The 21,295-nt window shown below is 43.3% G+C and overlaps 1 protein-coding gene and 1 pseudogene across 10 annotated transcripts in view; one reads left to right on the forward strand and one right to left on the reverse strand.

The window, feature by feature from the left end:
* The window catches only part of ABLIM1 (actin binding LIM protein 1), a 341,410-nt gene that overhangs the window by 103,453 nt on the left and 216,662 nt on the right, over positions 1-21,295 (forward strand). Inside the window, exon 1 of one of the 10 annotated variants that reach the window (XR_010341745.1) lies at positions 7,180-7,523. The exons of 7 other annotated variants lie outside the window; for them this stretch is intronic. Coding sequence is in view for 2 of the 3 variants with exons in the window: in XM_064373818.1 (XP_064229888.1) it covers positions 7,280-7,523 (244 nt within the window). In the remaining variant the exon portion in view is untranslated. Of the gene's footprint in view, positions 1-7,179; positions 7,524-21,295 lie in introns of those variants that run through there. 2 more of the 10 variants (XM_064373818.1, XM_064373820.1) reach the window with 2 other exon arrangements.
* LOC135274102 (small nucleolar RNA U13) lies at positions 8,899-8,983 on the reverse strand (annotated as a pseudogene).

Consider the following 21,295-nt stretch of genomic DNA (forward strand, 5'->3'; position numbering starts at 1 on the left):
GACTCCACAGAAGGAAAGCCTTGTGTGTGTGCGTGGCATCGTTGGGAATGCAATAGAGATACATCAAGTTGTTCATGTAAAATGTGAAACATACGCCATATCTCTGTTCTGGAATATTTCTTTTATTAAGAAAGAAATGTTAGGCCGTGGGCTCGTGCCTGTAATCCCAGCACTTTGGGAGGCCGAGGCAGGCAGATCACCTGAGGCCAGGAGTTTGAGACCAGCCTGGCCAACATGGCGAAACTCCATTTCTACTAAAAATACAAAAATTAGCCAGGCATATTGGCACACACCTGTGATCCTAGCTACTCAGGAGGCTGAGGCAGGAGAATTGCTTGAACCCAGGAGGCGGAAGTTGCAGTGAGCCAAGATTGTGACACTGCACTCCAGCCTGGGTGACAGAGTGAGATTCTGTCTCAAAAAAAGAAAAAAAACATTAAAAAAATTTAAAAAGACAGAAAATTAAAAGGGATCATTAACCATATCCCCAAACTCTAAGCCAAACCCCCAGACTTTTACTGTTGTAACAATACACTGGCATGGTATTTACCAAGTTGCCCTGTAGTTAGGCACATCCAGGCTTGGTCTCCTGCTAATGCGTGTGCTCTTGGTGGGCCCCTGCATTATTCATCATGAAGGCTGCTGACACCTGGCCCATCCTACTGTAGGCACTTAATGAATGTTTTAGTTAGCTCACCGACTCAAAGGTTGGAGAAGGGCCTGCACTGATTTTGACCCAGTCTCCTGTTCTATTCCTTATCTTGCTTGCATATGTCTTGTGACCATAAACTCCAGGAGTTCTGTGAAGTTAAAGCTGAAGGCCACAGGTGAAAGATCTCAAAAAAGGAAGCCAGTGAGCGAGAAGCCCTGATTACAGCATAGTCAGAAAATAGGTTATCTGGGGTACTGGAGATTTCCTAGTAAATTGACAGTGAACATGAGGTTTGCCAGAGTGAGTCAGAGCTTTTCAGTGTTGAGAGAGACGAATTATAAATACTTTAAATGGTGCCATTCGAAACGCTTCCCTCTGAGTTTTTCCTCCTGGGAGAGCCACGGCGGGGAAGCTGGAGCAGGCAGGCACCACGCACCTGCTTCAGGGTCAGCACCTCCGTCAGGGGAGGTGCAGAGAAGCGCTGACGCTGGGGTTTCTGGTTCTACGCTCAGCCATTTATCCCACCAGCAAGGACAGTCCGTTTCCTAATTACCAACCACTGGGACAGCTTCCTATGGCCACAGCTGGCCAGGGCCTCTCAGGCATGTGCCTGCCACTTAGTGCCTTCCAGTTCAGTGGCTCTTAGATACGCTGTAACCAGGAGGAGGATAATTATATCTTGCAGCTGTATATGCGGTATAGAAGTTCTCAGACAACATGGTATAGAATGTGCAACTTTTCCTCTTTTAGCAGAGCGTTAATAATGGTCAGAGTGTGTTTTGTCTTTGATACCTGCCTTTTCGAGTATTGGCTACTCATATTTCACAGTGACTTCTTTTTTCTTTTTTTTTTTTTGTAGTTTCGAACTGTTGCCCAGGCTGTAGTGCAGTGGTGCAATCTCGGCTGACTGCAATTTCTGCCTCTTGGGTTCAAGCAATTCTCCTGCCTCAGCCTCCTGAGTAGCTGGGACAACAGGTGTGCGCCACCACACTCAACTAATTTTTTTGTATTTTTAGCAGAGATGGGGTTTCACCATGTTGGCCTGGATGGTCTTGATCTCCTGACCTCGTGATCTGCCCGCCTCAGCCTCCCAAAGTGCTGGGATTACAGGCATGAGCCACCGCTCCCAGCCTTCACAGTGACTTCTTAGAATTACCAAACGTTATTTACAAGGCATTGAGTACAAGTATGTACAGAGCCTCATGCGAAGGAAACAGTGTGACAAAGGCAAGACTCCTGCACTTCAGCAGCTTAGCAGCTGGCAAGGGAAATAAGATAGTTTATGGGTAACCTTATTGCAAGGCAGGTTTACAAATACCATGGGAGAGCTGCTATTTGGGGAACAAGATCGGAAGAAATTGATTCTAGCCAGAGTGATTCTGGAAGCCTGTATGGAGGAGGTAATGTTTGAGCTGCATTTTTAAGCACAGGTCATTTTCGGAAAGTTCAAATGGGAAGGAGGTTGAGGAATTTCAGGAAAAGCAAAGGAAGTATGGGAAGGATGAAGAGATGTGTCGCAGGCGTAGAGAAGGTTTGGCTGCTGACAAAGAGTGCATGCAGCCTGGTGGATTGTGATGTGTGGGCAGCAACTTGGTGCCCTGATTCTATGGAGGAGATTCACTGGAGAGTCTTGTCTACCATATGGAGTTTGAGTGCAGAGGATGCCTGTGACCCCAGTCAGCTGATCTTCATCTGTGCCTGCTTCCTTGAAGGCATTCCAAGCCTGCCTCTCATTGCTCTTTGGGAACTTTGCCTACGCAGAGTATTGTCAGAGAGTAATTTGAGACACTTGATGCCTGTTAAACTAATTATGCTTCAGTCCTCAGAGTGCCGTGGTGCTCTCAATCCTGAATGCTCAGCAGATTTTATGTAGTGTCTGAATTATTAATGGGGAAGATATGGAAGAGGGTGCTTGGCTGCTTGCTCCATTTTGAGCAGGTCTTGGGTGAGTGGCATTACAGGAAGAGAAGCAGCTGCTTGCAGAGGGATGGAGGAAGCAGGCCTTCCTGAGGAGCCCTGCCCAGACCGGAGCCTGTGCCAGTATGCTCAGAAAATCACAGCCTGCTTTGGAGGGATGGGTAAGACCCCTTAAACATTGGGCTTTGCAGAGAAGATGCCCAGGGCTGACCATGCAGAAGGACTGAACTTTAGGACTTGCTGGGAGCAGGGAGCAGGGGTAGCTGCTGCTGAGCAGAGAACCTCACACGGACCGAGTTGTCACTCTCTGGAAGTCCAATTGGACCCCCTTTTCCTAGCCTTCCCACTTAATCTGTTCTGTTTAGCAGCAAAGATCATCCTGACTTGTGAGCAACTGCAGGTGTTTCTGGAAGGTGTGCTGAGTTCTTTCTGTTTGTTCATTTTCGTTAAAAACAACAAACAAAAATGAAAAGTAACCCTATTATCACTGAAGAAGCCACAGGCTAACTGCAGACCATTTCCTTAGCAAACTAAATTCCATCAATATTTGCATTGTAAGGTAGCGATTTGCTCTCTGTGAAAATTTTATTTCTTAGTGAGGAACAAGTAGATCCTAGCAGATGATTTAAGCCAGGAGGGGACACTTGTCTGAGAAAAAGACTTAAGTCATTATACAGAATAAAGTTAAAGTCTGTGTTCATTTGACTGTTGAAAAAAGAGCAGTCATTGTGGCATCTGTTCCCTGAGCACTTTGTAGCCCCAAAACACCTGGTTTCGGGCTGGGGCTCATCACATCAGGTGTTTATTGAGCTCCTTCAGTGAGCAAAGGCTGGGTGTCTTCAGTGCCCCTTGGTGAATTTTCCCACTGATGGTTTATTTTCATAATTTATCATAGAAGAGCTTGACTAGGTACAGTGGAACTGCTGTTAGAAAGATTAGGAATTTCCTATCTGGTAAGATACACAGGCCAGCAAAATCTTGGGCAGAAGTTCAACGTTTATAATTATCGTTAGCTCTGTAATGTGGTGCATTGTGATAGATTATCATAGAACCATAGAAACGGTCAGAAAACCCACTCCTCTGTGATTTGCTGTAACTGTAGTTTTATGTGGGCTGTGGCAGGAGGCAGCAATGAAAGACCTGAATCCACTGGTGCTCCTTTAGGGTCTTCCCCAGCTGTGCTTTCCCTGGTGAAGAGGCTGCTGTCAGGCAGCTACCACTGCAGGTCTACTTTTAAGACTGGAGGTTTGGCCTCCGCTGGGTATTTAACCTGAGCATGTGGAGGAGGGTAAGTGAAAAGCTCTGAGCACCTGGGGAGTAGAACTTAGTTCACAGGGGTCTGCAGTCACTACTGCCGGCATCTGAACTCCCATCTCCACTGCCTGAGAATGGAGTCAGCCGCCTCACATTTATATGTAGTTTGGTTGTCTTTAAAAGCAGGCAAACATTTGTTATTCTCATCAGCCATCTTTATGATCCACATGTAGTTTACTTTCCATCCTGACCTAAAATTCTTAAAACGGATCAAAATTCTTACATATGATTCTATTATTAAGAATTTATTTTTTCCTTTCCCCAGTCTCTTAAAAGACAGTTGCATCTTGAACTAAATATATGGATCTGTAAACTTGTTAAAAAAAAAATTTAGGAGTGTCCTGTGTATGCTCTGCAGATACAATGGCTAAGCATTGAGGCAGAGTTAATGCAGTGGAAATAGTTTTTGTGGGCAATGCTTGACGAGTTTAGGGACCAAGAAAGCAGAATAGCTTTGTTATGGAATAGTTATCCTTTTTCTCTTTTTTTTCTTTTCTTTTCTTTCTTCTTTCTTTTTTTTTTTTTTTTTTTGAGATGAAGTCTTGCTCTGTAACCTAGGCTGGAGTGCAGTGGCACAATCTCGGCTCACTGCAACCTCCACCTCCCAGGTTTAAGCAATTCTCCTGCCTCAGTCTCCCAAGTAGCTGGGATTATAGGTGCCCGCCACCACACCCAGCTAATTTTTTTTATTTTTAGTAGAGACGGGGTTTCACCATGTTAGGCTGGTCTTAAACTCCTGACCTTAGGTGATCTGCCTGCCTCGGCCACCCCAAGTGCTGGGATTATAGGTGTGAACCACTGCACCTGGCCTAGTTACCCTTTTTCTTGGTAAGGAAGATGCTGGGTTTGAAGGAAACAATCTCTTTTCTGTCCAAAGTCTATGTGTGTTACTGTGTTCTAGATCCTGCGCTCAAAGTGGCTGCATCATGTTTCTCTATAGAAACACATCTATATTTCACAAAAAGACCATGTAAACACATAGAAGCAAGTAACTGCTCAGATTCTCAGTTTGCAAAAAGCAGAGCTCTAGGAAACCCAGCAAGAAAGAATTAACGGTGAAAGGCAGAGGTTCCCACACTACAGTGTTTATTAGAAAACACTTTAGAAGAACCTGGTAGGGCTGAGGTGGGCCTCAGGGATCTGCTTCTTAAACAAACTGGACCAGAAATCACATTTTGGGAAATATATTCTTTTTTTTTTCTTTTTTTGATGGATGAATGCTACTTATTTTTTTTTCCAGTTGTATATCTTGTTTTTTTTTTTTAATTTCAGTAGTTTTGGAGGAACAGGTGATGTTTGGTTACATAGATAAATTCTTTAGTGGTGATTTCTGAGATGTTGGTGCACCCATCATCCGAGCAGTGTACACTGCACCCAATGTGTCGTCTTTTATCCCTCACCCACCTTTTGAGAAGCATCGATAGAACATCTTACATTGTATATCTGAAGGTTCTTCAAAATAGGCAAGCAGGGAAAAGAACACAGACAGATCGTTTTACCTGCTTTGTAAACTGTTTTTAGAGGAAGACTTTGGAGGTTGGTGTTGGGCTTAATTCCCAGAATTTTGGAGCAGAAATTTTGAGGTGTGACTTTGGTAGTGGTGGAAGTCCTGTGTTTCTGCTTTCCCCAAGTCCGCCTCAGTCTGAGTGCCTCTAGACAGTGTCTGTTTCTTCCATTCCCACCATGCTTCCCATTGGCATAGAATAATTCTAGCACATTATTGGCTTGGGAGTCAGAAGACCTGGCTCCACCCTAGGCTTTCTGCATTGTCGTGAGAAAGTCACATCTTCTCTGAGACTTACCTTCCTCATCTTAAAGGCTGGCATAGATCATTGCTTCCTGAGTGCTGGCACTGTGGCACTGGTCTGGAGAACATTTAGAAACATAAGTTCCTGACCCCTATGTACAAAGAATCTCCAGTTTTTTTTTTATATTTTTCAAAAGTTCTACAACTTTTTTTTTTTTTTTTGGCAAGAGTCTTGCCCAGTAACCTCGGAGTACAGTGGCACAATCGTAGCTCACTGTAACCTCAAACTTCTGGGCTCAAGCAATCCTCCTGCCTCAGCCTCCCAAGTAGCTGGGACTACAGATGCAGGACACCACACTTGGCTAATGTTTTATTTATTTATTTATTTTTCTGTAGAGACAGAGTCTTGCTATGTTTCCAGGGCTGGTGTTGAACTGGGCCTCAAGCAATCCTCCTGCCTCACCTTCCCAAAGTGCTAGGATTACAGAGGTGAGCAACCACACGTGGCCTACAGATGATTCTTATGCACAGCAATATTTGGGAACTACTGGACTAGATTACCTTTGATGGCCTTGTCAGCTCTATAATTCTATTCTAGGGTTTTAGTGAAAAGAAATTTGTGTTAGAACATAATAGCCCAATGACAGAAGGAGTATGGGTTTATTCATTTTCACTTGTGACTTTTGTATGGTTGTGACGGTCACATATTGTACTTCATCTTACTGTGTGGATGTTAAAGAGTAAATGATTACTGGGGTTGTCCTTTTTATTTCAATATACTAATTCTGTGAAGGTCCTCCTAGCTTGTAATTTTGTGAAAACCCAAAGCTACCTACACATTAATTCTGTCTCTATCATATGATTCTGCAATCACAGAAAACTCATGAAACAACTTTAAGACAGTAAATATTGGCTAATGGAATGAGGCAGAAGGATTTTCCTGGTACTAAGAGGAGGGATCCCCCTCTAGAAAATAAAATGATTGTTTACTATGGCCTAGAGCTGGATTTATCATGAGTTAAAGCTGAGGATCTTTAATCGAGCCCCCCACCCACCCCACGTGTGAGATCTGAAATACTGGAGAACTTGGAATTATTACCCTGGGATTTTTCTGGTAGACATTTTTAGATTATATATGTGTACATATCCCTACCCCTATTCTCAGTACTCTTACCAGATGATACTGAATATTCTAGGAGTATTTGCAGCAGAATTCTTTTAGATATTGCAGCTATATTCTTTCTCTTGTTCTGGATATTAATCTAATTTTCAAATATGCATTCACTTGTGACTTTTGTGAATGATACTGAATATTCTAGGAGTATTTGCAGCAGAATTCTTTTAGATATTGCAGCTATATTCTTTCTCTTGTTCTGGATATTAATCTAATTTTCAAATATGCATTCACGCTTGAGACTGACAGGCTCAAGTTCCTGGCAGTGGCTGTTTCTGCACCTAGTCATCTGACTGAGAATATGGGGCCCTAAGCTGTTGAGGGTAATCACTTAAATACATCTCCCTTAATCTTCTTTGCTGGGCAGTGAGAAAAGGAGACAGTAAGGAGCCAGGGGAACAGCGAGAATTGTGGGGCAACTCTGCTCCTTGAGCTCCTGCTGCCCATTTCTCATTTCTTGGGAATCTATGCCAAGATGCCTTCCTTCCTTGGCCTAAAGTGTCTGGGGAAATTGTGCAGCTCTGAGAAAAGCAAAGTCACCTCATCTGAGAGAACCAGTGCCAGGGGCTCGAACAGAAAGAGACTGATTGTTGAGGACTGGAGGGTCTCTGGGACCTCCTTCCCCGCTCACAGGCGTGCCACTGTCACTCACTTGCTGTATCTCTGTCCTGAGGACTACTGCCCACGTGGGCACATATGTAACAGCGTTGATCCTTTTGGTAAGTAAAATAACCCACTCTCGACATGGTTTTGTCTTTTGTGATTGGCATAATTAAGAGAGTACTATCCAGCTCATTCTTCCGTAATGTGTTCTTCAAAGGAAACACTATCCTTAATATATAATTAATGGGGGTGAGGGTGGGAGAGATGGAGAATGTAACGTAAGTACAGCTATGGAGCTAAATTCCAAGGGGATTTTTGTCCAGGATTTTATGATCTCCAGTAACAAATGTATCTCTTTCCAAACACAGTGTGAATAATTGTCAGTAATAGGAAGTATGATGGAAAAGAAAGATCTCTATCCATAGATGGTGTCCTTTCATATGACAAAGAATAAATGGAAAGGAAATATTCAAAGGCCGGAGATGGACGCCAGCAAAAGATGACCTAAGTAAAGCCGAGCTCCAAATTGTGTCATTGTGTAGGGAGCACTCATCTTGTGAAATGTTCTAAAAAAATAAAAAATAAAAAGCCTTTTAATATCCATAGAACTTGTTGAGGCTTCTTTTCAGTGAAGCTCATTAAAACATGTCAGTCATCCCTCTGCCTGGGAAAGAGGTGGAAAAGGCCCACTCTGAGGATACAGTTATTGCACTTGGGAGTTTTCAGACCTGGAAGTTATCATGGTGCCTTTATTAATGAAGATGATACCTACCCAACTGCTCACGCCTTGTCAAAGTCAGCACTAGAATTAGTACGGGAAGCAGAAGGCGATTAGCCGTGGTCCCTACAAATGTATGAAGTTGAATCAAATAAACCAGGAAGCATAACATATTCCTCATCATTCTTGGACAGCCAGAGAGTTGGATTGGATTCAGTTTAGCTGAAGTAAGGGAGTTAAGATGTTCTGTTTTGTTGCAATCAGCTTTCAATAGCTTTGTTGAGTGATAATTCGTATGCTGTAAAATTCACCCATTTAAAGTATACAGTTCAGTGGGTTTTAGTATGTAACTGATATGTGCAGCCATCACCACGGTGAATATTTTCATTGCCTCAGAAAGAAACCCTGTACTCTTTGGCTATTGCCTCCCCACCTCAACCACTTCATCCCCACCTCCCAGCCTTAAGAAATCAAAATCTACTTTCTGCCTCTTAGATTTCCCTATTCCAGATATTTCATGTGAATGGAATTTATATTATGTGATCTTTTGTTTATGGCTTCTTTCACTTAGCATGTTTTCAGGGTTCTCCCACGTTGTAGCACGTGTCAGCACTTTATTCCTTGTTATGGCCAAATACCCTTTCACTGTATGGATATTTCACATTTTATTTCTCCTTTCAGTAGCTGATGGACATGTGGGTTGTTTCCACCTTTTGGCTGTTATGAATAATGCCCCATGCATATCCATATACAAGGTTTTTTTCTTTTTTTCATGTCAGATGGGTAATGTGCCAATGTCATAACAAGGTTTGAGGGTGGCACTCCTCACACATGCATGCATGAACACATCAAAAGGATCATCATATACAAATTTTTACGTGGACATATGATATGTTCAGAGCTCTTGGGTATATACCTAGGAGTGGGATTTCTGGGTCATATAAGAACTCTATGTCTTACCTTCTGAAGGACTTCTAGATTACGTTACAAAGTAGCTGCTCCCTTTTACATTCCCACCAGCAGCAAATGAAGGTCCCAGTTTCTCCACATCCTTGGTAACATTTGCTATTATATGACTTTTTAGGGGGATGGAGTTTTGCTATGTTGCTCAGGCTGGAGTGCAGCGGCACAATCTCAGCTCACTGCAACCTCTGCCTCCCAAGTTCAAGTGATTCTCCTGCCTCAGCCTCCCAAGTAGTTGGGATTACAGGCACATGCCACCACACCTGGCTAATTTTGTATTTTTAGTAGAAATGGGGTTTCACCATATTAGCCAGGCTGGTCTCAAACTCCTGACTTCAGGTGATCGGCCTGCCTCTGCTTCCCAAAGTGCTGGGATTATAGACGTGAGCCACTGCGCCCTGCCTTATCTGACTTTTGTATTCCAGCCATCCTAGTGGATGTGAAGCGGTATCTCACTGTGACTACACAGAGCTTTGGCTGGGACAGAGAGGGCTGACAAGTAGATCAGTGCTCAGGGAGGACAGGATATTGACTCCAACAGCTGCTGATGGTGACAGCTCCTTATCTCTTACTCTTAACAGTCTTCTCTTCATGATTCCAGGAGCATCTCTTTCTAGGGGAGCAGGGAGTGGGAATGGAGAAACCAGGCCTTCTGCCCAGCATGCTTACAAGCTATGCTAAGAACTTTGTTCAGAACCAGCTGATCATGCCTATTGCAGTGAGGGACACTTCCCTCAAAAATCAGATCCTCATACTAGTGGATACCTAGAATCCCTTTACTGAGGAGAAAACTGTTTTATTCCACAAATAGGAATAAAAATGAAACATGTAGATTTCTGCTGGAGCTAACACTTTATTGTGAAGGACTTCAGTGCTTCTATGGAATGTTTCTACTCAAAGAGACTCAAATCAGATGTGTTTGGAATGAGCCACTGTTGCTCTTGAAAGAGATAAGATCTGTTGGGAGGAGGAGGCAGGAAGGCAAGGGGAAGCCAGGTAAGCTGTAGTTGAATGAAAGCATGCTGGATAGTGACTTATCAGCAGTTTCTGTCATGAGGGAACAGTATCAGAGGGAGTTCTGAATACAGGAAAGGTAATCTCACTGGGATATCCATATCTTAGTGGAGGCAGATAAGGAAATCTGGGAGATTAGTTAAGTGTGTGGCTTTGAGGTTGGACATTCCAGAGTTTGACTCCCAGCTCTTCTACTTACTAAATGTGTTACTTTGGGAAGTTAGTGATTCCAAGTGCATTTCTCTGTCTGTAAGGTAGGCAGGGAATGCATACCTTATATGACTGATTTGAGCAGGCCTATCCCTAGAGTAGATGGGGCCCTGGGCAAATATTTTTTGTAGGGCTCCTGTCTGTATAAACAATTTGAGTCACCCCAAATCAGTGTGTCAATAGCTCAATCTTTTTCAATCATGGGAAAGAAATGCCACACCAGCCTGAGGTAGTGATTGCTTGCTAGGCTTGTCCCCTAGAATAGAGCCAGCTCCAGGGCCCCAAGAAACTCCATTGGCATGACTCTTGGGCTCTTTGGGGCATCTGGCCAACCCCTTGTACAGCATGGGAGAGATGCAGAGGATCACTAGAGAAATCTGTGAAGAGGAGACTCAGATTCCTCATCCAGACAGCACTGCTGGCCCCAGCAATCCCAGGTACCAGGGCACACTTAGACATTTTCGAGGCAGGAATGGGGTTAGGGCAGGGCTCTGCTTGCCCATGTCTAAGGGTAATATTGATTATGAGGACTAAATGAGAACCTGGCTGGGCATGGTGGCATGTGCCTATAGTACCAGCTCTTTGAGAGGCTGAGGCAGAAGGATCATTTGGGCCCAGGAGTTCAGCCTGTGCAACACTGCAAGACCCTATCTCAATTTTAAAAATTGTAAATAAAGATAAAAATAAATTTAAAGAATGAGAACTTGCATATCAAAGTGTTTGGTGTAGTGGCACACAAAAGCATCCACTAAATGTTAATTTCAGTAATAATAATAGACTTGCAATATAGTCAGCGTTAGTCATTTTGGACAGTCTCTATGGAGGCTGAATTTAAAAAATAAAATAAGAAAAAATCGTTTATTGTTGTTAAAAATAGTGATTTCCATTGTTTGCCTTCCACGCTGTGAAACAATAGAGACCCAGGACTATAGATGCCGCATAGGACGTGGGATTCCCAGGAAGCCACTGTGTGCTCGAGCATCCTGTTTAGGACAGGTGCCTGGAGGAAGTGCGCCCTCCTGCAGCCATGCTTGTTCCTGTGCTATGAAGCCCCAGAGAGTTCAGGAGCAGCTCCTGGCAGGGTGCTCGGGAATATTTGGCAAAGGCCTCCTGCAGCTGCCAGAAAGATCTCAAGATGCTGCAGCTTCCTGTTGTTGTCTGGTGCTCAACCCCTGCTTGGAGTTGTGCTGGGCTCCATGATTTTCCAAGTGTCCCCATGCGTATCTGTCCTTTGTCATGCTCAAAACAACCCTTGGACGTTGCAAGGGAAGAAATTGTTTTCCTCATTTCACAGCAGCAATGAATTAGCGAGAAGATGGGAAAAGTGGGCAAAACAAATATATCAGTGAACATACAAAACAGCTTCTGCAAAAATATGTCAGTGAACATATATCAGTGAAACAGATCAGTGAACATACAAAACAGCTTCTGCAAAAATTTGTCAGTGAACATATATCAGTGAAACAGATCTGTGAACATACAAAACAGCTTCTGCAAAAATATGTCAGTGAACATATATCAGTGAAACAGATCTGTGAACATACAAAACAGCTTCTGCAAAAATATGTCAGTGAACATATATCAGTGAAACAGATCTGTGAACATACAAAACAGCTTCTGCAAAAATATGTCAGTGAACATATATCAGTGAAACAGATCTGTGAACATATAAAACAGCTTCTGCAAAAATATATCGGTGAACATATATCAGTGACATAGATCAGTGAACATACCAAATAGCTTCTGCAGCTTCTGGTTGTAGATGTAGTACTACTGTTCTAGAAGAATGGCTGTCATTCACTGGGGGCCTGCTACATCTCAAACATTGTGATAAGCTGCTTTTATGGATTGGCTTTGTTTTAGAGATAGGCTCTCCCTCTGTCTCTCTGGCTGGAGTGCAGTGGTGTGAACAGGGCTCACTGCAGCCTTCACCGCTTAAGCTCAAGTGATCCTCTTGCCTCAGCCTCCCATGCAGCTGGGACCACAGGCACATGGTACCATTTCTTGCTAATTCTTTTATTTATTTATTTATTTTGTAGAGACAGGGTTATCCAGGCTGGTTTCAAACTCCTGAGCATTAAACAGTCTTCCTGCTTCAGCTTCCCAAAGTGTTGAGATTACAGGTGCAAGCCACCACACCTGGCCTGTGCCAAGTGTTTTGTGATTTTTCCGTGTTTGATATTCTCAATAACTCAACAAAGCAGGAATTACTTTTATTTCATTTTGCAGAGAAGGAAACTGGGGCATATGCAGTTAGGAGACCTGCCAAAGGTCACTAAAGCACTCGATTTGGGCCCAGGTCTGCTTGACACCCAGGTTCATGGTCTCAACCATGATACGATTCTGCCTCAGCCCGAGGAGCGTAAGAGTGGGTCATTCATGAGGTATGCTGAACGCTGGCACACCTAAAGTTTATAAGTAATATTGCTAATTAAGTACTTTAGCAGCTCAAATTTGAAGACTCTCATAAAGTAAATTGTTGTTGCCAGGAAAATTAGCAAAGATTTCCTTCCTTTAGCTCATAAATACAAGCAATCTGTATGGAATGTTCCCTTACTCTACTGCAGGAAATTAGAGTGAAGCTTTTTTAATTATTATTATTTTCCTAAGACAGAGTTTGGCTTTTATTGCCCAGGCTGGAGTGCAATGGCGTGATCTCAGCTCACTGCAACCTCCACCTCCTGGGTTCAAGTGATTCTCCTGCCTCAGCCTCCCCGGTAGCTAGGATTACAGGCATGTGTCACCATGTCTGGCTAATTTTGTGTTTTTAGTAGAGACAAGATTTCTCCATGTTGGTCAGGCTGGTCTTGAACTCCTGACCTCCGGTGACCTGCCCACCTCTGCCTCCCAAAGTGCTGGGATTACAGGTGTGAGCCACTGCGCCCAGTTAGAGTGAAGTTTTTGAACCTGTGTTTCTTTCTGTCCTTTGAAGTGTTTGGGTCTTGTACAAATGGAAGAACATATTTAGGGCAATTACCTTCTTGACAAATAAACAAGAAGAGTCTGGCACTGTTATCAAAAGCCCCAAGGATATCTGGAGAGGATTCAGTGATTATGTTGTCAGCTGAGTCCAAATCCCAAAGCAGAATATTCTGGACTGGAAAGCAGGGATCAAAGTAGACTTGGCAGTCCCCTCCCTGGAGAAGCAGTTCATATCCCAGAAGATCAAACGGTGGTTCATCTCTGATTCAGGCACCTGCTGGGACCTTTCTGTTAGGTGCAGCACACCCAGGGCTTGTCTTCTCTTGGGATGATCTCCTAAGACCCAGATACTCAGATTATCACATAACCAAGAGAGCCTCTTGGGTACATTATTGTTTCTTAAAGCAGTAGCAACCTGTTTTCAAACTAAGCAGAACATAGAACACTGTAATTTTTTTTCTTTTACTGTGCCCTTCTTACCCCATTCACTAATCCACAACCCCAGACCTGTACATCAGAGGGCTAGGGGAAGCATCTTGGGGATAGTAGGCCAAAGGCCACAAATGGCTTTGTTGTCAACAGTGTGAAGACAGCATATTCTTCAAGATGCTGTAGAGCTTTTCGTTTTTTCTTTTTCTTTTTTTTTTTTCTTGAGACAGAGTCTCACTCTGTTGCCAAGGCTGGAGTGCAGTGGCACAATCTCGGCTCACTGCAACCTCCACCTCCCAGGTTCAAGCGATTCTCCTACCTCGGCCTCCTGAGTAGCTGGGACTACAGGTGTGCGCCACCACGCCCGGCTAATTTTTGTATTTTTTTTTTCTAGTAGAGACGGGGTTGCACCATGTTGGCCAGGCTGGTCTGGAACTCCTGACCTTGTTATCTGCCCGCCTTGGCCTCTCAAGTGCTGGGTTTACAGGCATGAGCCACCGCACCTGGCCCTTCTTTTTTTTCTTTTTGAGACAAAGTCTTGCTCTGTCACCCAGGCTGGAGTGCAGTGGCGTGATCTTGGCTCACTGCAACCTCTGCCTCCTGGGTTCAAGCGATTCCCCTGCCTCAGCCTCCTGAGTAGCTGGGACTACAGACACCCGCCACCATGCCTGGCTAATTTTTTTGTATTTTTAGTAGAGATGGGGTTTCACTGTGTTAGCCAGGATGGTCTCGATCTCCTGACCTCATGATCCACCCGCCTCAGCCTCCCAAAGTGCTTGGATTACAGACATGAGCCACCATGCCCGGCCACTGTGGAGCTTTTCTATAGCATCTTCCTGATGACATTGAGAGGCTGTGTTGTGGAAAAGGTTTTAATTCCTTGCAAAGCCTGGAACTCAGGTGTGAAGGCACTCTCTTAAATTTGAGAGAAGCGTTTGAGCTAGCCATGAAAAATATATCCCAGGAAAGTTGGTAAGAACCAACATCAGGTTCCTGCCCTCAGACTTGCTCTCTGATGATTGATGGCTTTGACAAGGCTACTTTGAGGGCAAAGTAGTGACAGGTGACTGCTGCTGGCAAGGAGACGCACTGCACTGTGGCCTCCCATTCCTCCAGCATGCTGGGTTCCCCGGGCCACATCCAGTTTGCTGACGGGATGTGGTTCCCCCACGCATCAGTCTTACTTTGACTTTTATTCTCCTGAGGGTGGAGGTGATAGGTGGAGGCCAGTTACTGCTACATCTTGCAAGGGCATGAATGGAGAGGGATTTGAGGTTTCAGCTCTTTGGGAAAGCATTAGTTTGCATTTTTTCTTTGACTTATAGTTACCAATAACCCCCGTTCAATTCCCTAGGCTTCTTATTCCATTAGTTTAATCATATTTCCCAGAATCATGTGTTTCAAGCCCTTGATAGTCAAGCCTTTCAATCACGTCCCACTCTTAACCCCCAAACGCCCACATCAGTCTTCTTTGTCACAGATGTTTGAAGGACCTTTTCACATGGGGCTCTCTTTGTATGTGCAATTCTGCTGCCTGGCACGGCCTCCCTGGTTCTTCTGAGGCCCAGCAGGATGCAGGTTAAACTTTTCCTGCTCTGGGGAGGCCTGATCTTACCTCTTGCCTCATCCTCCGCTGTGTTTTCATGGCATCCTCTGCACATCTTTGTTTGAGTTGCCTGTTTATAAGCTTCTCCCTTTTCATACACCAAGGTCCTCTCTGGGCAAGGAGAGAGCTGTGTTCATGTTTTTATTCCATGATAGTACCTGGCACGGAAAAAAAGCTGTGAGTGATGAGTAAATGAATGAGTGAATCTTCGGGAAATCAAATCGCAATGTTAGAAGAATACAATTCAGCCTTTAATTGTCCCCCTGCCTTCGAGTAGCTGAGGCCAGGAGAAGCTGTAAAACAAAGCAGCTGCAAATTCAGGGCTGTGGGGTCAGACCTCACTGCCAAATTCCAAGTCCGGTCAGACCTCACTGCCAAATTCAAAGTCCAGCTCTGCTCTTTGTGGTTCTGTGACCTGGGCAAGTTATTTAATATATCTGAACCTTAGTTTTCTCGTATATAAAATGTGGATAATACTACCTACATTGCAGCAGTATTATGAGCCCTACGAGAAAATACGTATTTTAAAAATTCTAGCATTTAGTAGGAGCTCAATAAATAGGTCCCCCTTTTCTTCTCACCCAAACGTGTGTGAAGTTCAATAATTGTCTAGATAACAAATACAATCAGTTTTCAAAGGAAAGAAATATCACTGAAGGGAAAGAGAAAGTAGGATTTGCGATGTGAGCTGGAACATAGATGGGATTTACCTAAAATATGAGTAAGAGGAAAATAGCCCAATGATCTGTGAGTGGAAAGAAAAAAGTAAGGTAAGACATTTTTCACCTAGTTCCACTGGCTGAATCTGCTTGGTCCAGCTTTTTTTGTTTTATTGATGGTTGCTTTGTGTTTTGTTTCTTTATTTTATTTGTAGCTCTAGGAACGTCGGCAAGTAACTATTTTCACATGAAATGTTCCCATATAAATTATTTCCTTGAGTAACTAAATATGCTGCAATGCTCCATTCATTTTAATTAAATGCACTTCAAAATGAATCTTATTTAAAGTCAGAGGGTAAAGCAGTCTGTTGAAGTTTATTGTTTGGCATTGTTTTAATCCAGGCTTAAACACATTTGAATCTTACTAAGAGTGGCTTACTTTCATAGAAATCCCTGACTTCCTATCCTTTGAGCCCAATGATTCTGGGGCATGACCCAGTGCTGATGATTATGGATGGACGCCTGTTAACTTGGCAAATTAGCCATGGGCCTGTGATGGCCCTGGGTACAAGACAACGCTGCTAACAGAAAGGGAATATGGATTGTGTCGGGGCTGGGCATGGTGGCTCACGCCTGTAATCCCAACACTTTGGGAGGCTGAAGTGGGCAGATCATGAGGTCAGGAGTTCGAGACCAGCCTGGCCAATATAGTGAAACCCCATCTCTACTAAAAATAGAAAAATTAGCTGGATGTGGTGGCGAGGGCCTGTAGTTCCAGCTACTCAGGAGGCTGAGACTGGAGAATTGCTTGAACCTGGAAGGCAGAGGTTGCAGTGAGCCGAGATCGCTCCACTGCACTCCAGCCTGGATGACAGAGTGAGACTCCATCTCAAAAAAAAAAGGGAATATGATTTGTGTGTTACTCAGTAGGGTGGACAGGTAGCCAACACAGGCTTGAGTCGTCTATGGGCTACATGCTGAAGGCTGCCAGTAGGAAGGTAATATAAGGTGAATAGGTGGCCAGCAGAGGGGTGATTCGGTCCCTGGGCTGGAAGACAAAGGCTGCCAACAGGAAAGCAGCATAGTCTGTGTGCTGTTTGTTAGGGTGTGTAGAGGTAGCCAGCAGGAAGATTCCTTTCTCAACCTCAGAAAGCAGGACACCCAGAATGCACTAGAGAAACCCTTTGCAGAATCAGGTTTATGAGACCTTCACATTTAAATATGCCAGGATTTTAGATAGACTATGATATGATATGCACGAGGATTCTAGATGCTTCTCAAAGATAGAAATAAACCTTTGATGTCAACACCTTATTATTATTTATTTATTTATTTGACAGCGTCTTGCTCTGTTGCCCAGGCTGGAGTGCACTGGCGTGATCTTGGCTCACCGCAGCCTCTGCCTCCTGGGTTCCAGTGATTCTCTGTGCCTTAACCTCCTGAGTAGCTAGGATTACAGGTGTGCACCACCATGCCTGGCTAATAATTTTGTATTTTTAGTAGAGATGGGGTTTTATCATGTTGGCCAAGCTAGTCTTGAACTCCTGACCTCGAATGACCCACCTGCCTCAGCCTTCCAAAGTACTGGGATTATAGGTGTGAACCATCGCGCTCGGCCAACACCTCATTTTTATAGGAAGTAAGAGATTGAGGCCCAGAGAATTAAATGACTTTCCTAAGGCTGGGGTATAATTAGAGGGTAGTGTTAGATTAAGGCCTTGGCCTTCCTCTCTTCCTGTTTAATATTACAAAAGAGAAGACCAAAGGATTATTAATTTTTTTTAAGTTTAGTTAGAGACTCAGCTCAGGGGAAACTTTCCTGTTGACCCTATCCAGACCTCCAGATCTCTCTGCTGTATGCCACACAAATGCCCATCCAAGCACCTCTATGCTTGCCTATTTATATCTGCTGCTTTGCACGTCTCTCCCTACCTGCTAGTAAGCTCCTTAGTGGCAGGGCCGTTGTTTTCGTGTTTTCTTCTGACTATCACACAGTGCTTGGTAAATAAAGGTACTACATACATTTTAAAATTGAGATATAGTTTAGTACACCGTAAAATTCATCACATTAACGTGTACAATCCTGTGGGTTTTAGTAAAACCACAAAGTTGTGCAACCATCCCACTGTCTAATCCCAGAGCACGTCTATCAGCCCCAGAAGAACCCTGTGCCCGTTAGAAATCAGCCCCGATTACTCACATTCCTCAGCTGCTGGCAACTACTTATCTCCTTTACGTGTTTGTGGATTTGCCTATTCTTGACATTTCATCTCACTGGAATCATGTAACCTGTGGTTTTTTGTGTCTGGCTTCTTTCACTTACCATAATGTTTTCAAGGCTCATCGAGGTGGTAGCATTTATCAGTATCTTATTCCTTTTTATGTCTGAATAGTATCCCATTGTGGGGATATATCATTTTCTTTATTTTTTCGTCAGCTGATGGTCATTTGTGTTGTTTCTGCTTTCTGGCTATTATGAATAATGCTGCTATAAACACTTGTGTACAAGTTTTTGTGTGACATATGTTTTCAGTGCCCTTGGGTATGTACCTAGGAGTGGAAATCCTGAGTCATAAAGTGATTCTCTGTTTAACTTTTTGAGAAACAGTTTTCTACAGTGGCTGCACTATTTTGCATTTCCACCACTTAATACGATTTCAAATTAAATTAAAGCTATTCCCCCAAAGTTAAATAACCAGTTTTCCCATATGTACAGAAATCCCATATGTACATTCATGTCTATTTACATCCTGTATCTTACTCTTCAAAACTGCTTACAGCTTTACAACTTACAGGTCTGCAAACATTATAAAAAGAGAGGTAGGGCCTTTACTTTGAGATGTCATTTAGCTGGCTTTTAAATTCACTTTCTATAAGTGACTTACTGTGACCCCCAAGTTATGTTTGTTTGCTGTTGAGATGTCTTTCCTCATCCAAGTTCTGTAGCCATAGATAGCAACCAAAATTAATGAGAGGACATCAGAGACATTATGACTCACAGTGCCCAGAAAAATCTGCAGCCCAAGTGGAGAGGGAGAATTCTCATGCAATAGAGCGGGATCTCCTGGGATAAAGATGAGCTGGGAAGAAAGTCAAACAGCTAGGGCCACGGCCAGCACTCAGCCGTCTCCCTTTCTGTCCATCACGACCCAGATCATTTTGTAAAGTCGTTTTTGACATCATTAGAATATTCTGGGGTGTGTGATATTTGCTGTCCTTGTGAGACAATTCCCAGTTCTGTTTCATGTCAGTCTTTTCCCTGAAGTGCCATCATGTGATTCTAGTGTGTAGCTGAATATGTTCTGTTATCCTTTCCTCAGGTACTTGTTCTTAAAGGGCACAGACTCTGTCTTCACTTGGTAGCCAGCAACACTATAGGGGCAGCGGTTACTTAATAACTACCTAGGCCGGGTGTGGTGGCTCACAAATGTAATCTCAGCACTTTGGGAGGCTGAGGCAGGCAGGTCACTTGAGGTCAGAAGTTCTAGACCAGCCTGGCCAACATGGTGAAACCCCATCTCTACTAAAAATACAAAAAAATAAGCCAGGCATGGTGGCACATGCCTGTAATCCCAGCTACTTTGGAGACTAAGGCACAAAAATTGAATGAACTCAGGAGGTGGAGGTTGCAGGAGCCGAGATCATGCCACTGCACTCCAACCTGGATGACAGAGTGAAACCCTGTCTCAAAAATAAATAAATAAAATAACTGTCTAATTTTTGTGGTCACCAATTGGTCTAATATTATTCATGATGGGAATACTAAGTGAATTTGTTTAATAATACTTCAGCTGAACTTGAGTTAACATAGATTGTGGTTCAATTAGTTTGTTTTAAGAGTTTAAAGAGGCCGGGTGTGGTGGCTTACGCCTGTAATCCCAGCACTTTGGGAGGCCGAGGAGGGCAGATCACAAGGTCAGGAGATCGAGACCTTCCTGGCCAACATAGTGAAACCCCGTCTCTACTAAAATACAAAAATTAGCTGGGAGTGGTGGCACGTGCCTGTAGTCCCAGATACTAGGGAGGCTGAAGCAGAAGAATTGCTTGAACCCGGGAGGCAGAGGTTGCAGTGAGCCGAGATTGCACCACTGCACTCCAGCCTAGCACCTGGCGACAGAGCAAGACTCTGTCTCAAAAAAAAAAAGAAGAGTTTAAAGAAAATGCAAATAGGATCCAATACATTTCTTGGTTAACTTCTATATCTAAATACCAAGAGTGATCCAGTTCATTTTCTATATGTGGCAGCAGCTGGTGAAAAGAAGTTGAGCCCAGCCAACCTTCTGTAACTCTTCCTGTAGTTGCAAGGACCACATTCAACTTGAAGCTTTCCTTATCTCTCTTGCTGAGCGGTAAGCATTCCTTCCTTTGAAAGTTCATACCGTTTTGTCAGTATCTCTGATTCCAATCCCTCTCTGCCTTGTTTTAGAATTATTTAGGTCCTTGAGCTATTTGCCCTAGTTAGATGTAAGGTTGTAGAGGGCTTAGTTTAGGTATCTTTGATCACTGTACCACTTTTGGCCCCTTGAAGGTGATGCTTTGCATATTGCAGATGCTCAGTAAATATTGTTAGCCTCATTAATGGGTCAACATTCATTTGTTTCTCTTCATTTCTTCCTTTGATTTTTGCCCACCTAGTTCTCAATTGTGGATACTGTGGCTGAATGCTGATCTTGTGGCTTAGTTGCTTTTTCTGTATACAAATTTAATAGCCAATGAAGCGTATTGGTAAATTGTCAGTGCTCTTAGTATATTTTATTCGGGAAGGAGAAATATTGTGTAATCCAGATCCAAAAGCAAGAAGAATTTAAAAAGAAATATTGTGTAATCCAGATCCAAAAGCAAGAAGAATTTAAGTTTAAAATATTTTCCTTGCCGTCCTCCCTCTAATCTCCTCCAAATCCCAACAAATCCAATACATATGAGGAGTGTTTTCCATCTTGCTAGTGATGGTGAGATAAAGGAAGGGAAGAGACCTACCTTCTATATCTCTTTCGAATATACAGCCAGCCTGGCATATGACATATAGTACTAGCACAATCTTTGGTTCCATTGTCACAATATGCAGCTGTTTAAGATTGTAAAAAGAGAGTCCATGTAATATATGTGTAAACAAAATGGAGTATCATTATAAAATGACTCATTTTTATAGAACTTGGTAAAGGTCATAAGTCACATCTTTCTGCCTAAAACATAAGCACAGGCCAAAAAGACATTTTGGAGGCATATTTATTTATGAGGCAGTTGGTAGTTCTGACCTCTGCTATAAGAGTTAATCTAAGTTGTCTCTTTTACATATTTTAAAGGAAGAAGTACTTTGGCATAGTATGTGTGCAAATTCCACTGTGTTTGTATAATAAGATGATCCAG

This window comes from Aotus nancymaae, unplaced genomic scaffold, assembly GCF_030222135.1.
Source record: "Aotus nancymaae isolate 86718 unplaced genomic scaffold, 86718_ANA_hifiasm-v0.15.2.pri h1tg000010l, whole genome shotgun sequence".
Taxonomy (NCBI): Eukaryota; Metazoa; Chordata; class Mammalia; order Primates; family Aotidae; genus Aotus; species Aotus nancymaae.